Source organism: Corvus kubaryi, unplaced genomic scaffold (genome assembly GCF_017639235.1).
Source record: "Corvus kubaryi isolate FWS band 111438036 unplaced genomic scaffold, C.kubaryi_AGA036_p1.0 split3-73, whole genome shotgun sequence".
Lineage (NCBI taxonomy): Eukaryota > Metazoa > Chordata > Aves > Passeriformes > Corvidae > Corvus > Corvus kubaryi.
Window position 1 is genome coordinate 5,006,889 of NW_024582091.1, and position 16,750 is coordinate 5,023,638.

At 34.6% G+C, this 16,750-nt stretch overlaps 1 protein-coding gene across 2 annotated transcripts in view; it reads right to left on the bottom strand.

The window, feature by feature from the left end:
• Window positions 1-16,750, bottom strand: part of HMGCLL1 (3-hydroxymethyl-3-methylglutaryl-CoA lyase like 1) — a 78,573-nt gene that overhangs the window by 41,323 nt on the left and 20,500 nt on the right. For both annotated transcript variants that reach the window (XM_042016766.1, XM_042016767.1), the window contains exons 2-5: window positions 15,304-15,381; window positions 14,166-14,273; window positions 10,703-10,798; window positions 8,824-8,972 (exon numbers count right to left, since the gene is read on the bottom strand). In XM_042016766.1, the coding sequence (XP_041872700.1) occupies window positions 8,824-8,972; window positions 10,703-10,798; window positions 14,166-14,273; window positions 15,304-15,381 (431 nt within the window). The remainder of the gene's footprint in view (window positions 1-8,823; window positions 8,973-10,702; window positions 10,799-14,165; window positions 14,274-15,303; window positions 15,382-16,750) is intronic.

Consider the following 16,750-nt stretch of genomic DNA (forward strand, 5'->3'; position numbering starts at 1 on the left):
AATTATTTCTACTGAAAAAACATTTGTTAATATTTTTAGAATGTCCAAAAACCACTGTTAAATTGTGAATTATGTTCTAAAAAACAGCTGCTTCTCTAAAAATACAACCAAACTGTTACAATAATGAAGGTCCACTTAACCATTTAACTTTCAATAACTCTCTCAAGTTATCCGTGGAGCAATCAGTAACATAGTAGTAAACACATCACATTGTTACCTTATAATTTCATACTAACATTTCACATCTGATTTACGCTACCCTTTAAGAAGACATGGGGATCATTTTTACTTCCCACAGGGATCCCTCTTTTTTTTTTTTTTTTTAAACAGCTCTTCTGGCCTGCTATTAATATTTTCTCTCTGCAGGTACAAAAACATTGGGTAAAAGTTGGCATAAATTCAGGGAAACCCCTCACCTCACACAGTGCAATCATCCAGTATGATAGAATTAGTACAACAGCTCTGAGATCCTTTTCTTAACCTGTTCCCAGTACAGAGAAATTCACTAAGTCCCCACATCCCAGCAATCTCTGGCTTCGTCAACTTCTCCAGGGCACTGATTCCAGCTGGCTTAATACTGCGTAACCCTGTAGATTTGTTTACCATTCACATACAAAAATGTGCTGCTTCCAAGTCTATTACATGCTCATCTACATTTTGTTGTTTCCATAACCCCAAATATAGGCTCACTTACAGTGACATGAAGGTGTTACACTGGTTTTACCATCTAGAAAAGTGATAACAGTGTAAATTACAATATTATCAGAATAATTGTGACTGTGCTAAACCACACAGTGTAGTCTTTAAAATGGGCATTTTAAAGCAATGTAAAAAAACATGTGTATTCGAGCCCTAAGTATTCCAGAATACCAGAAAATATGAGTTCTGAGTTTGTCTGTATTCCTAAAACACACAGAGCTTTGAACTGTATGTATTTTTGCAAACCTGAATTGTTGAGTTTATCTTATGGTATTTCTAATTACATATCAAAAATTCCCTACTGTAAGGCCATCCAAATATCTCAAGTTATTCAGGATGGACTGTAACAAAAGAAAAAAAAAGAACATTGTTGAACCGAGTTATAAATTCTTATTATCTTGATAATCACAAGTTCTGGATAATCAGGATGTGTCTTTATAAACAAAACAGACTTCACTATTCGTTTCCAAAACCAATTGTTACAAGTATATTAAAATAAAAAAAAAAAAGTTCTTCCATGTCTTTTTTTTTTCAAAATAAATCCAGATATCATTAGCACAAGACAAAATCAATTCTTTAAGTCTTGATTATATTTTGTTTAATATGTGTATTAGCATCAAAGTGAATCAATAATTATTTCCTATAAGCAACAAGGAATTACATATGTTGCAACCTGTTAGTTTTGTTATAGTATAATATAAGAGGTGGTAATGACAATAATAATAGTAATAATAATAATAATAATACACACCACTGTTTGTTTTTTATCTATTTTTCATGGAAAAAGTATTGCTATATTTCAAGTATATCAATCAGCATTTGAATTCTGTACAAACACAGATATAAGTCAAATATTGATACGTTTCAAAATACTTTTATGTACTGTGAACTGTACCATACAACTCATTCTTAAAAGGCACAGGACATAAACAAAGGAATTACATAGAGCAGTTTAGAACTAAGGTGTGATTACATGTGCTTTAATTTATGAAGCAGCAGCTTTGTAAAGGAAATGCTTCTAGAGGTATTCTACATCAACCATTTGTATCTGTTTTTCTAACGCTGAACCTCTAAACATTTGCATAGGCATTCACATTTGCACAAATGGCCTTAAAAGGGCTATTCACATGAAAATTTTTTAGGTCTGGGACATAAATACAGCTTTTAATTGCTGACCATGGGGAAGTGGTTTTTCAGTAGAGGAAAAACATTACAACATTTCAGTCTTATATCCCCTGTTCATTTTTTATTAGGAATAAGGCCGTCCTATATAGAACTGAATGTTTCAGAGGGAGGTAGTCTGATTTTATGTCATTGTCAGAGGACCCAAAGCACCATTTGTGGAAAAGGGGGAAAAATCCCAGTCGTTACTTCCTTTACTGTTCTACTGTACTAATTGCAATTCATTCCCGTGTCTTTTTAAATTTTGGAATACGTTAACTTAAAAGAATCTAGCTTAATGGAATACATTAACTTGGAAGAAACCAGCTTAATCAGAATTTACTTAACATTTTCTTCATATGTACATTCATGATATCTTTAGGGACACTCCAAGTGACTCTTCCAATTACCATTTCTCACCGTTTTTTATCAACCCTGGCTGTTAGACTTAATTTTTAATCACTGAATAATTTTTGATTTTTAATAGTACCTGAATTATGCATTAAAAGGTGCAAATTTAAAACCAGCACTATTTTGTGTCACTTTACATGTAAAACATGCAGAACAGTAATTAGCTGACCACACAGTTCATAACTGATTTGGCTCAGTGTCTTCACAGAGTGTGTCCCAGATGTTATTTAAAGTTTTTATGCATATACCAAAAAAAACCACCCAAAAAACCAATCCCAAACAAAAACCAACAAAACCCCAGCCCTTTATGATGCTAATAAATGGTCTAACTTCTAAGACCATATGCAACATTTCAATTCTTCATAAACATTTGAACTAATTTAGTAAACATTTAGGAAACTGTGGACTGTGCTACAGATTTTAAATGTGACAGCTGACAACATAAATTTTCTGGATGATGATGGAGTCAATGTTAGCGCAGCTGTAGTAATAGTAAGACATGCAAAAGCTTAAAGTTTAGTTTCAACTGTTTGAGTGCATTTTTCATAAGATTCAAGGATTGCCAATGATTTATGCTCACTACATAAATTGTAAATTGCCAGTAAAAATAGGAAATAAAATTCAAACCCCTTAAAATTATTTTTGGAAGTATTTTTCAACTGCTTAAATAAGGAGTTAGGGCAAGGCACTAAATTATCCATTTCCTGCAAATAAATAACGCTTTAAAAAATAATAGCACTTTAGAAAGGAAACAATCTCTGTATTGAAATGAACACAAATACAATTCATGCATACTATTATTTTTATTACTTTAGTAATTCTAGCAAAATATTTAGCCTACAAAATTTATATTAGAATTTAAAATGTGTATTCCTCAGAGTTTACTTGAGGAAGGGCTGCAGGTTTTGGCTATGGTTCTCTAAATCTGCCAGTGTCTAAAAGGGTGATTAAAAACTAAGTCCACAGAGTAAAAATATTTCTCTGTACAGTCAACTGCTTCATTTTGTGATACCTTGCAGCACAAAGCCTATTAATACATTTCTTCCATCTCTTGTAATTTACACAAATTATAAGGTCCTCATCCTTTGCCTATGCACAGGTAGGATGGGATTCATTTGCTCTTACTTCTAATATATGAGATAATCATCCTTAGCCTTACACAGGTCACCTACAGAATGACCAACACTGGATGGACCTATACTCCTTTGCAGCCAAAAGGATGGACCATCCAGAGACTGTTTCATCTTATCCTATGGCACTTAGGATAAGATGAAACTTTAAAAAAAGTACTTTTAAAAAGCACATACAGTAAACCACAGCATGAAGGTTGCCTAATTCCCCCTAGTAACTACAAGAAGATTTAGGATGACAAGCTCAGACTTGTTTTGTGGTCATGCTCAGATGTGCCTCATGTTACCATAGTTATAAACAACATATAATTACTGTCAGTAAATAATAGCCACACAACAAAAAACCTGAAACTAATCTTCTTTAATTGAGTAACAACCAGTCAAACCATGAGCCCTATTCAAAATACTGAGTATCAAAAAAACTTGCCACAAACCCTTGACTCTCTCAGCATTTAAAAATTTTTGATGGAATCGGGATACCAAAATGCCATTTGTTTTATCTGTCACTAAAAGCAGCTTCTTTTGAACAGACTTAATAGCTAATTCTTTTCTGATTGTTTTATTTCCAGGGAAAAGTCACCATGGTTGCACTGAATACTTCTGTGAAATCTCAGTTTAAGTTTTACTTTCTGATTATCTTTTAATTTTTTTCATTGAGGGTGATAAACCCAGTGTTTTATGTCATTAAATACAATGAAAAACTCCAGAAGTCTTCCAAATGTACTGCAGTATTTGGGAACTAATGAACTACTTTCTCTCAAGAACTAATGAATTCCCTGTAGTAGTGCAGGCTTTTCTTGGGTGTTGCTACCAGAGAAAATCATGGTTTAGTTTTCTAGAATTGTCTGGAATATCTATCTGCTTCTATAATCCCCCCCTCACAAGCAGCTGAAATATTGTAAACAGATCTACTTACTTCCTGGATTTGGAATTCAAAACTGATGCTTCATCTTTAAGGGCATTTTTTCATTTTTTAACTAATTAAAAGTTTTAAGTCCGCCTCCTAGACCTTTGTTCAACTGCTGAGAGATGTACTATTAAAAAAAAGAAGTCCTTCTCTTAGAAGCCTCATAGTTAAGGATCAGAAAGCCCCAGACACCAAGGTCCTCTCCAGAACACATTTTGTAAACTAAAATAGAACCCATCCAAAGGGAAGGTTCGTTGGGGAGGGGGGCTCACTCGAGCCTCTCACTGAGGAATCTTTGATAGATATGCTAATTAGTAAGACCTATAATGTTATACCTGATCTATTGGGTGTGTGCATTGAGATGTGCATTTTGGCACATTCCACCTGGACTTGGTGCACCTAAGGATCCTTAAAATAAATACAAAAGTAAAATCCCTTTTTCCCTTCTAACTGTGTTTGATTCTTAATTTTAAGACCAAGAAAAGGCATCACTTCTGAATTCTGTATTTCTATATTCGGGCTTCTGCTATTTTTTTCTGGTCTTCAGAATTCTACTCAAGAAAATACACTGGAGCTTTAAAGAAAGCAGTGAAGTACATGGGCATTAAGCAAACCCTTTTGATTATTATTTCTGAGAAATCATTCTGTCTCAATGCTTCCCATAGTCTTTTAACTCTGCAACCCATGAGGACTGCATCTGAATGAGTATGAACAGGGAGGGACACGAGTCAAAATATCACAATACTTGGTAATTATTCTCTTTAAAGCATATTCGCCTAGAGTCTGATCCATAGTATTATTTTATTTCTCATTAATTACTATTTTTACTCCTCAAAATCTTCCTGGGATGGATTTTTTTAAAAGTGCACTCAAAATCCAAATGTATGGTGTTAACCAATTCTCTTTTATCTTCTAACTTACTAGAGTGCTCAAAACCTTCTTTTCAACATTTTCATATACTGAAAACCCATGTTCAGTGAATACTCAGAATTATTACCTAAGTTAGGGTTATTTTTATGAAATAAGGCTCCACATTCTGCAGTTTAGATTATCAGCAGGCTTTTAGCAGATTGGCGACTTTATTATTGAGCTGTATTAGATCCCCCTGGAAAAATACCAGCAGTTCTCCCTTAAACTTTTCGATTTGTTAAAGTCTAACATTAAACCATCATCTTATCTCCTGTGGCTCAATCTCTATTTTTTACTGGATAAATTAATTCTCAAACTAATATAATGTGATGAAGATACATGTGACATTCACAAGAAATGTAGCTTCTCTTCAATATACATATCCTCTCTATTTGGATCTTTTACTTGGTTACAACCCCACAAATTGAATTATTCTGTTAATGGCTATTTAATTCTGAATGATTAACAACTTTTCCTAGACCTGTAAGCCTAAGGAAGAAAGCTATAGCTGAAGTGCACTTACATAATTCTCATTCACAACTTTGAATCTGCTCACTTTGCAGCATATCTGATATTAAGCAGTCCTCTCTTGAAGTGTTCTGTAATATACTGCACCTGCCATGACAGACTCAATAAAATTTTCCTGCATGTACTGTATGAAGTTTATCTTATGTTTGCATATTGCAGTGAAATTAAAGATATCTGTACTGGATACACAAAGTAAGAATTTTCAAAATATAATCTGACTGTATTTTCCCTGAGATCAATTATCTCCTTTCCCTTCATCTCTGTACTGTTCTGTGTGGTTCACTATCTGGTTCTTGATATTCCTCCCTTTTAACTCTTTGCTTTGATTTGTTCTTTAAATTATTACTTTAATTTTTTTTTTGCTGTGCTATTCTTCTGTTCTACCATTTTCTGCCTCCGACTTCTTTCTCCTTTTTTTTTTTCTGTGTGAAGAAAAATAAAAGCCACATGGTTTGTCAGACAGTAGACAATAAATGTTTGGGAATGTTGTAGAACTCTGCCATGAGAACAGTTAATTCCATCACATCAGTGTATCAGTGCCAGAATAATTGCTTCTGGTATCTTACAAATGCAATAGACATAATCTGTGGGAGGAAAAAAGCACCAGGTTGCCACTTTTTTAAACATATGAAAATTAGTGCAAAGAAGGCAAGTTAATATTTTAAGGTGAAAATCAATCCACAGTACACTACAGGGGTTTCTTCATCACCTACAATTTACATCTTACGGATAAGTTGCAAAGCCCCTTTTCTGACATCCTCCATAATTAATAATAAAAATAAAATCAAAAATAATAATAAAAATAATAATAATAAAAAATAATCAAAAAACTTCTACAATACATAGGCCTTGAGGATTTCCCGGATGGTTGTACCATTTGGTTGAATATTATTAGTTAAATACAGGGAAATGAAACAGAAAGTATCTCCTGACATGCCTAGACATCTGAAAAAAAACAGAAAACAGAAGTTTAGTGTAAAAACCTTCACAAGTGCATAAGGTTTGTTGCTATACACATGCTGGTTTTTCTGAATTGACTGCCTATTCCCTTAACCACACCTGCCTGGGACCTGAAATTCAGGCATCCCTGTGCTTAATCCTCCTGGAGAACTCAAATTTCTGGTTATGTTCTCAGGTCAGAACTTAGTTTTAGAAAAAATGTGACAAAAAGTGGTAGCAGAGAGCTTTTAAATAACAGACCTCTTATACGAGAAGTTGCTCAGGGAGGCAAATCCTGACTCTACCTGGCAGATTAGCAGCTGGAAATGGTATTTAAACTCTGGTACAAGTTACTATTTCTTAATACAATGAACATCCTTACTTCCCTATTCGGTGATTTTCCTCCTGAAACATACCCAGGCTAAGGAAAAGGAACCCAAGCATTTATGAGCTATCCTTGGTTGGCTCTGTGTGTGGGGGGAAATCATAGAAGCACAGTATGGTTTGGATTGAAAGGAACCTTAGAGATCATCTAGTTCCAACGCTCCTGACATGGGTAGGGACACCTCCTTCCAATAGACCAGGTTGCTCAGAGCTCCATCCAACTTGGCTTTGAACAACACCTCCAGGGATGGAGTATCCACACCTTCTCTGGGCAACCTGTTCCAGTGCCTCACCACCCTCACAGTAAAGAATTTCCTCATAATATCTACTCTAAACCTACTCTTGAAGCTTTTCCCCCTTGTCCTATCATTACAGCTCCTGACAAAGAGTCCCTCTCCGGCTTCCCTGTAGCCTCCTTCAGATATTGGAAGGTTGCTTTGAGGCCTCCACAAAACCTCCTCTTCTCCAGGCTGAACAGCACCAACTTCCTCAGCCTGACCTTGTAAGTGACATGCTCCAGTCCCTCCGCGGGACTTGCTCCAACAGTTCCATGTCCTTCTTATGGCGGGGAACCAGAACTCTATGCAGCACTCCGCGTGACATCTCATTAGAGCAGAGTACAGGGGCAGAATCCCCTCCCTCGCCCTGCTGGCCACGCTGCTTTTGATGCAGCCCAGGATACAACTGCCTTTCAGGGCTGTGAGCACTCAGGTTGAGTTTTTTTGTCCTTGGGCTGGACAAGACAATCTCCAGAGCTCTCTCTCAACCTAAACCATACTGCTGTTCTGTGATCCTCTGCAGCAGAAGTATAACTAGAAGTCAGATTTCCCATTCTCAAGGCAAACGCCCAACCAACCACACACTGTTGTGAAAAGAAGTGTGCAGTAGCATTACCTCATCACTATTTCTGGAGCAAAGAGAGAACCCAGTATTTATTCCCAGACAGGTTTTCAAGTACTTAGTCTCTGAGGTATCTACCTCCACCTATTTTCAAGTCCAGGTATTTTCTAAGCATGATGTAGTTTACATTACTAATAATCCTCAAGGAATCTCACTGTTGAGTTTCTCCTTGAATCTATGTGAGCCCTTCTGCATTCACAAGGACCTTCACAAATAATCTTAGGTAAGTAGTTCTTACCTGTAATGCAAAAGAAAATGGAAATGAAAACATGTACTGTTCAAGAGGGAGTACCATTCAGGATAATTTTAAACTAAAAAATAAATGCTGGACAATTCTAGAGTTTCATGCACTGGAGACTCAAAATTTTCAGTGCCTAGGTTTTCAAGATAACTTATATACAGAATAAGATTTTTCTTAGGAGTAAATTTGTTATCTCACTTTCATACCTTGATGCTACAAATGTATGAAGTGATATATTATGAATTCTACAATAAAATAAAAATTTGTAGGGCAATTTTTAAAGTTCCAGCAAGTGTTACGAATTTTGAACAGCACAAAAGAAATTTTTTTCTGTCATCTGCGGTAGTAAATATAAATTTGTATAATAAAATAGTTATCTCATAAACACAGCTTTCTTATTTCAATTTCCACAGCAAAAGAGTCACCATCAGTAGTTAAAATTGCAGTAATAACTAAACTTATTCAATCTTAAAAATAAAAAATCTCAGTAAAGACTATTATTACAATTCATCTACAATGTGAAAATTTGGTAATAAACTTTCCTACTGGTACCAAACAACCCCTGTAACAATGACTCAAATAACTCTGTATTACTTCAGAATCTGTATATTTACCCACGCACTGGAATATTCATATTCCTTGCAGATTTAGTGACTGCTTCAAACTTTTCTATGCTTTCTTCAATTGAACAGTTAATATTCATTTTGCTAAAAGATTCAGATGCTGCACCAAATACTGAGACTTCTGTAGCTCCTGCTGCGATCTAAAAAATACATTTCAAGAAAACAAAATCATCACACTATATTAAAGTATTAGATTAAGCATTTAATTCTGTACAACATTCTAAAATTTTAAAGTACATTAAGTATACCATCCATATCTAAAATCTAACTTTAATTCCATTTTTTCTAAGCTATCACATATAGACAGATTGAATCAAATTTTGAGATCATTGCATATTTTCTTCCTTTTCTTTGCAATTAGTGAAACATGTTTTTAAAATGATGAATGATAAAGGTAATAAGATGTAGGAAATCACATGGACCAACTATACAGACAAAAATGATTGATATTTATATTCATCTTCTTAGAAAAGGAAAAGATCATATAACAACTCTCACAATGTCTGTTCCTCTTGCATACCAGGAAGTCATTCTCATGCTTGGGAAAGCTCTCTGTGTGCATATGTCTAGAGCAGCAACAATAACCAACAGGGATTTCCTTGTTAGAGCCAACTCTAGGATCAAGGGCTCCATTGGTCTTGGTGTCACAGTAGATATGGATAATATGGAAAATGTGTACATGAGAGTCTGCTGAGAGAAGTCTCAGAGCAAACACAAGTCTAGAAAATGTGTAAATGTGGTGACTTCACTGAAGGGGCAATTATCCAGAGCTTGTTTTCAGTACCACAGAACCTCAGTAAATCAACTAACGAGGCAAACTAGAAGGCTGAAAGCCAACTGATAGGAGAGGAAAACATTTAAGCTTAGGAGAATAATTAACTAATTCTCACTCTCCAGTCAGAATAATACTCTTGTTCAATGAAAAAGTATGGAGCTTTTGCCTTTACTCTCTGCCTCTGCAGGATAATGTCTAAAATTCAACAACCCTTACAGGGACAAATAGTCTTTCAAACAGAGGGAAAAAATATCGGCAAGGAAGAATACAGGAGTCATGTACAACTATTTTTTTCATTGTTTTCCCTTCATTATATCACTAAATACAGTATAGCATTAAAGCACAATTAATTCAACTCATACAAGCTACCATTGAGACGAAGTTGTGGCACTATAATATGAGTGTTGATAGTTAAGTCAACTATGCACAGGATTCTGTTTTAACAGATATTTCGGTATAGGAACTGAATGATAGACTAGACCACAAATATCCACCAAGTGGTGTGCTTTCCAAATACAGTTTGTCCTACATCAAGACAAAACCAGAAGCATCAAAAATTTTCAAAAAACAAAAAAAGTGTAAAGATTTGACTGGACATGTGTATATTTTGAGAAGACTGAACTGCTCAATTTTCACACTTTTAAACACTTTGAGTCTATAATTTTGAATATTTTGAAAGAACTGAAACAATTTAAACTTTCAAACCCAACCAAAATGAGATCCAGAATTGCTATAAACATTTTTCATTTAAATGAGTCGTTCCTCATCCTTCTTCAGTACTTTCCACCAAGACACTCTTCAGAAACTTTTCTAGGGCCAACAAGACAAAGAGGAAGAACTGTCTTGCCCTTTATATACAAACATCATTTAAAGGAACTTACAAAGTTCCTGGTCAATGCCTCCACTAAAATATGAATACACAGAGTTTAACATCACTCTGTGATTTTCCCCATTTTTCATAATGAAAACTGAGCATTTTCAGTGAAAAAAACTATAGTCTATTTCTAACATTAAATAGCTAGCTTCTGGTACTGAACTGAAAGTGTCTGAAACATAAAAGAGGTAAATGTGGACAACACCTATGAAGGCACTTACAGCAGAATGAAAACCTTGAAGATTAGGTGTGAGAACGGGATACTGGACTCCAGGATGCCGCTCAATGCCCCTCATTACTTCTTTGTGATCTGCCATCTAAAATATATAAATTATTTGTATTGATCAGAAGTTATTTTTTGATTTTTTACATGTAAACAGAAATTGGCTTAGCCTGCAGTTTTGCCTTCATTACTTTTACATTTCATACAAAAAGTCTAACAGCAAGGGGGTTAAACTGATTTTGTACAAATACTCTTTTTTAATTTCTTTACTTTTGACTATTTGCATTGTAATCTTTTGAGATCTACATGAATATAGAACTGGGGTTATGACTTCTACAGTGTTCCTTTGTGTGTATCTGTAAAAATATAATTTGCATTACAAATTGACAGACATGATCATGCTGTTCACATGAATTGTTACAGCAACTTTAACTTTGCTTCACTGGACTCAATAGATGGAACTAACAGAGTAAAAAAACATACAAATCTTGACAACTTCAGCATGCTGATGAATGCAACTTCACAATGTTAAGCATAACTGAACTTGTATTACTCAACACTGTAATCAGAACATTTGAAAAGACTAAATACATCTTTTCTTAAAAATACAGCAAAATCCAGTTGTCTGCATAGTGTAATTTTTAATATATTTAGAAGTTTCTTTCTAAAGAAGAAAATACTTCTTTACTATAGCAAAGATCAGAGCACTTTTTTTCCTTAGTCCCCCCTCACAAAAGAAAATCTGCCTTTTTAAGATAGTCTTACGTTTTTCTCACACATTCAAGATTAAATATACTCCCTGTACTAATCAAGAAGATGAATGAAAGACTTACTCATTTAATAAAATGCAGAATATTTAGACAACCATATTTTCTTAAAAGAAGTGGGTTGAAAACAAATATTTTTCAATGGTGTGAATGCCTGAAAACAATACAGTGAATAAAACATATCCCCTTATTTCAAGTCTTAAAGATTCTGAGTTTTAAAAAAAGAATAGTGCATTGTAAATGCTTTTAAAATGAGCTCTCATAAAAGCAAATCTCTCAAGCAAACACTATTAAATTGGATTTCTGTTTCTTTCCACACTGCGGAAAAGTATTTTGAGAAGCACCATATGAGAAGATATATGAACTATAGAGCTTTCACTACTCGTTACTTTCAGCAGATACCTTATTGATAGCTATGCAGTACCACAATTCTAAATACATGGTATTAAATTATACCACATTATTAACTAAGAATACTACTGGTAACCTGGAATCTTCCTGTCACTGCTTCCTTCTATGAAAATGAATAGATTAAAAATATCAGAAAAATCCATGTATTCCTCTTCAAATTTAAGCCCAGCATCTACCATATATGGCTATATGGTACAAAAGGTGTTTTATCACCAGACACAATTCATTTCTTATCAGGAAATAAGTGATAGCACAAAACAACTTCTTGTATTTGCTCCTATATGAACTAAATTGGTCAGACAACCTCACAAAAAAACCTTTGTTAACACCTTAGGTTTTTAAGAACAATTTTTCATTCCTTAATTTAATATAAGTAATAGCTACATTTCTCAGGGCAAAGAAGAATGTCTGAAACCAAATGATAAATTAAATGGCAAATGCTGGAACTAAATTCACACTCCACAATTGTAGCTGGCTTAAAATATACTGGAAAACCAAAATGACACTTTTTCAAACAGTATAAACCTGCCAGATCCAAATAATATTATATGTATTAAATCTGTCCCATTGTTATTTTTCCTGTAAGTAAAATCCCATCTTTGCACATATTGCACATTATAAGATTTTAAATTGTAATAAAATATTTCTTTTCCCAATTTCTTTAAAAATAAGCTTCCTAATAGTAGGTATTTATAATTTTTGGCTATTTATGTTATAGGTGTGGGATCCTGTTTTATATGGCACCTTGTCACTGTGGAACTTTTTCTTTTAGATTTTTCAGTAAAAAAATCTTTGCCAAAAACAACAGTGGATGGGAAACCATAAAAAATTTAAAATACTAAAAACAGAAATAAGTGAATGAGTAATCTAAACATAACTGTAAATTCTATTCCCATGACCTATGAAAAAAAAGAAAGAAAGAGCAAAGAAAAGACAAAGTGAAGACTGCACTCTGTCAAAGCAACACAATCTTATCTTTTAAATAAAAAACATTTTAAATACAAGCCATTAAAACAAACTATTCAGACATGAATTTAAGATAAAAAGGGATTGGTCATTTTTTTCTAAACTGACAAATCTGTGCTAAATTTGGTACTAATGGCTCACAGGAAAAGGAAATAAACAAGAAAGGAAGAAATACACCTTTGCTTTAGGCTTTTCCTTCTAACATTTAAGAAACTGCATTATCCTCTGTTGCAGTAACTGACGAAGTGTGATGGCACTTGGAAAAACTTAACCTATTCCCTTTTAACAGACAAGATATCAGTGCCCCTCCATTGACACCAAAGAAATTCTGCATTGTCACTCTTCTCTTCCCCTTTCCTATTATCCTTCTTCTAGACTCTTCCCTGGTGACCCTGAGAACACTGAGATAAAGCAAAGGAGTCCCTCAGAGTGCTGGACAGTTTGCTTTGCTAACTCATGAATAAGCATGGCCGTACTATATTTTTCTCAGAGAAAAGCCTAGAATACAGTCCAGGCCCGGGATGTGTTCTCCGTTTAAAATGGACAAACTTTATCTACATTTTGTCAGATGTAAAACATGTAATAGACATTGTTAAAACTGAAGTATTTTCTCTAATTAAGTAACTTCTTGCTTTAATTTGTAAATAACTTGTATGCTCCTTATCAAATATAAAGTATTCAAATTCTTCTGTACAAACAAGAGTGCAATTTCTTGAAAAATAGTTTAAATTACATAGACAAGTATTGACTTATTTTCTTATTTGCAGGAAATAATTAATTTGCACATACAGGAGCTAAATAGTAAACTTCAGGACTAAGTCTGCATTTGCAGTGTTAAATCTCAACTGAAAACGTGGCACTCTAATGCCAAGGCAGTTTTGCTGCCAATTCCAGAAAGGTTAGGTTTTCTGCTGAATTCTACCAAATGTAAAAATTAATTCTGGAAAAATAATGAGCAAATTATTATGATTCATCAAAATTTAAGCGTAGTTGCTGATAGAGTGCTAGAACTCCAAAATAAGTAATGTGCCTAACTGCTACTACATATACAGAAGTCCCAAATTTAGATCTTCCAAACACATTTCCAAATGTGGAAAATTACATTTCACTTAGCGAAAAAGAAAATAACGTATACTACTTTTCTTTTTTACATCAATGACTACTAGTTTTAGAAGGGTAGAAAAGAAGTGAGAACAACATTAAATTATATTAATGATGTGTCACCATCCCAAATCTTTAGTTACAACTGAATGTTACATAAATAAATGGAATGGCATTTAAATTGAAATAGTTCTGAATGGAGATAATTTTACATACCTGAGGCACCCATTTGGATGAAACGAAACTGGTCACTTCTATTGCAGGCAGGCCTGTTTTGGAAAGCTGGTTGATTAACTCAATTTTTATATCTGTTGGGACTATCACCTATAGACATGGAGACATACTTTAGCAAAGTATTTAATACATAAGAAACTTTTGTAAGTGAAATGTTAACTGTACATAATCAATACCTTTTTTTTCAATAATGAACTACACTTGCACATTTTACCGTAACTCTACTGTTTCCTGACAGTAGGAAGTATAAGGAAGGTATAAGGAAGGTACTAGGCAGTATACATGATCTTACTCCATTTTCTGTCCATCTCAAAAGTAAGCACTTCTATATAACTGATTATATAGTTATATATATATATATATATATATCTATATAATAATTGTTATAGATCTGGCCTCATGATTTGTTATTAACTAAACACCAAACTAGCAAGAAGTGACAAAGGAAATACTAATAGTGCGACCAGAGAAAAATGGGAGAAAAAAGCTCCACAGCTGAGGCAGAGTAACTCTATTCTGCTAATACTACTAACATTTCTGGTATCAGTACCAATGACTATGTGAGCTTATCCTCCAGTTTGTGGAAATAGATGACTGTCTCAATACATGTACCCTATAATCTCTTTCAGTCTTCTTCCATGCTTCCCTACCACCCTTCAGGCAAATAATGCTATCAAAAGAGTAACACTTTTCTCCCGTGTCTCTTTAGCAGGAAGCATGATAAAACCTATTTTACTATTCCTTCTATATTAGCACTTGAAGCAGAAACACAAGTTACAAAGATAGCCAGCATTTCATAGTGTTTACCAATTATGTAATGACAGAATGTTATTGACTGACAAGACAAATTCCAGCAAAAAGAAATGTTAAGTAACAGAAAGGCTAGGTAGCCAAGTATAGAAAGAAATTATATGTGTATAATGTGTATATAAGTGTAAATAGGAATACACTTTTATTCTAATATATTCTAATATAAAGAAAAGTTATCAATACGAAAAGAAATAGATATATTTAATAGTAAAAAATGGAAGAAACCTAATTAGCAGGATGTACATGTTCTACACAATGAAAATAACACTAACGTCCATGTCAAAGCACACACGAAAAAGAGAAAAGTTACCTTTTCATTTTGTAATCCATCCCTTGGCCCAACTTCTACAATCTTTATGTACTCAGGCAGTCCAAATGCTTGAGGTTCCTGAAATAAAAATCAAATTGTTTGAAAAACAAAACAATTAAGGTAACCAAGATCAAAAGGTACAGCTTGTACTTGTCCTTTCATATGATTCTGGGTATAAAGTCATATTGTCAACTTTAAGTTTGCTCAGGGCACTTAAAAATCTGTGAGAACATGTTCCACACCTTGACCTAAGGAATAAAAGTTAAAAACAGAAGTTAGTGAATGTTCCCCTGCTCCTTTGAGGTCACAAAGGTTTCTTAAAAATGTATATAGAACCGTAAATGAACATTGAGTTTAACAGTGAGAAATATTTCCATTTCAAAAATCTTTCCAATGAACGATCCAGTCCTCCAAACTTATAACTGAATGTTCTCAATTTAACTTAGCAGGTACTTCTCTGTAAACATTTGCAAGATTTGGCTATAAATCTGAAAATAACATAGCAGTCAAGAAATGTTAAAGAGATTATTAATGAAAAATGCAAGTTATTTCTCTGGCTGAAGATGAAGGTTTTAAAAAAGGATTTAAAGGAGAATAAGGAAAGCTTCTAGTAGATAAGAAGAATTTTTCAGGTGTACAAGCAGCTATGGAAAGGCAGGAGGCTGATGGGGACGGGAGGAAAGGAAGGCAGCAGTAAGGTCAAAGGGCTAAGGAGAGCATGGGGAACGGAATGGGGAGGAAGGAGAAATGAGAACAGAAAAGCAGGTGAAGGGAAATGAAACTTCCTTTTTTATTATTTAGCTGCTCTGTTATTGAATCAAGTTGACAGGTGTGGCAGGTAATGTAAACTGGGCCTTTTAAGTCTTGAAACAGTTCAGAGCAGTTGGCTGGATTGAACCCCAAAGGCTGTGTGCCCTTAAAAACACACCCCGTGGCTAATTTAGGGCACTCTGTCCATGCCCAGGAGGGCACGAGGGACACAGGCAGCCCTGCCAGGAGCTCTGGAAATACCCTGTTTTCTGTATTGCACTGAGGACAGAAACCAAACCAGTTCTCCTTTGCCGTGTTGAAAGCGTGAGCTGGGATTATTAGCACAAGGTACCTGCAGGACAGCTGCTCCACTGAACCCCCACTTCTCCCAGGAGTTAACACCACTGGATGGGCGACACTGTCAGCACAGGGGGACAGCTCCCGCTCACGGGAGTAACAGCTCCCCCAGACCGGAGACACTCTGTAAATACAGCCACTCATCTCACAACATCAACAACCAAACTCACATTTTATTCCTCCCTGACTGGTATCATCAGGGTTGTTTCAACCAAATGGCTACTAATTTCTCCTCAGGAATGGAAAATGAGCATGCCTATGAGTACCCTTCATTTCTCCCTGCATTCTTGGGGCCTGTGGGCAATTCTCTGCAGGAGTTGCCAAAATACAATAAATATAT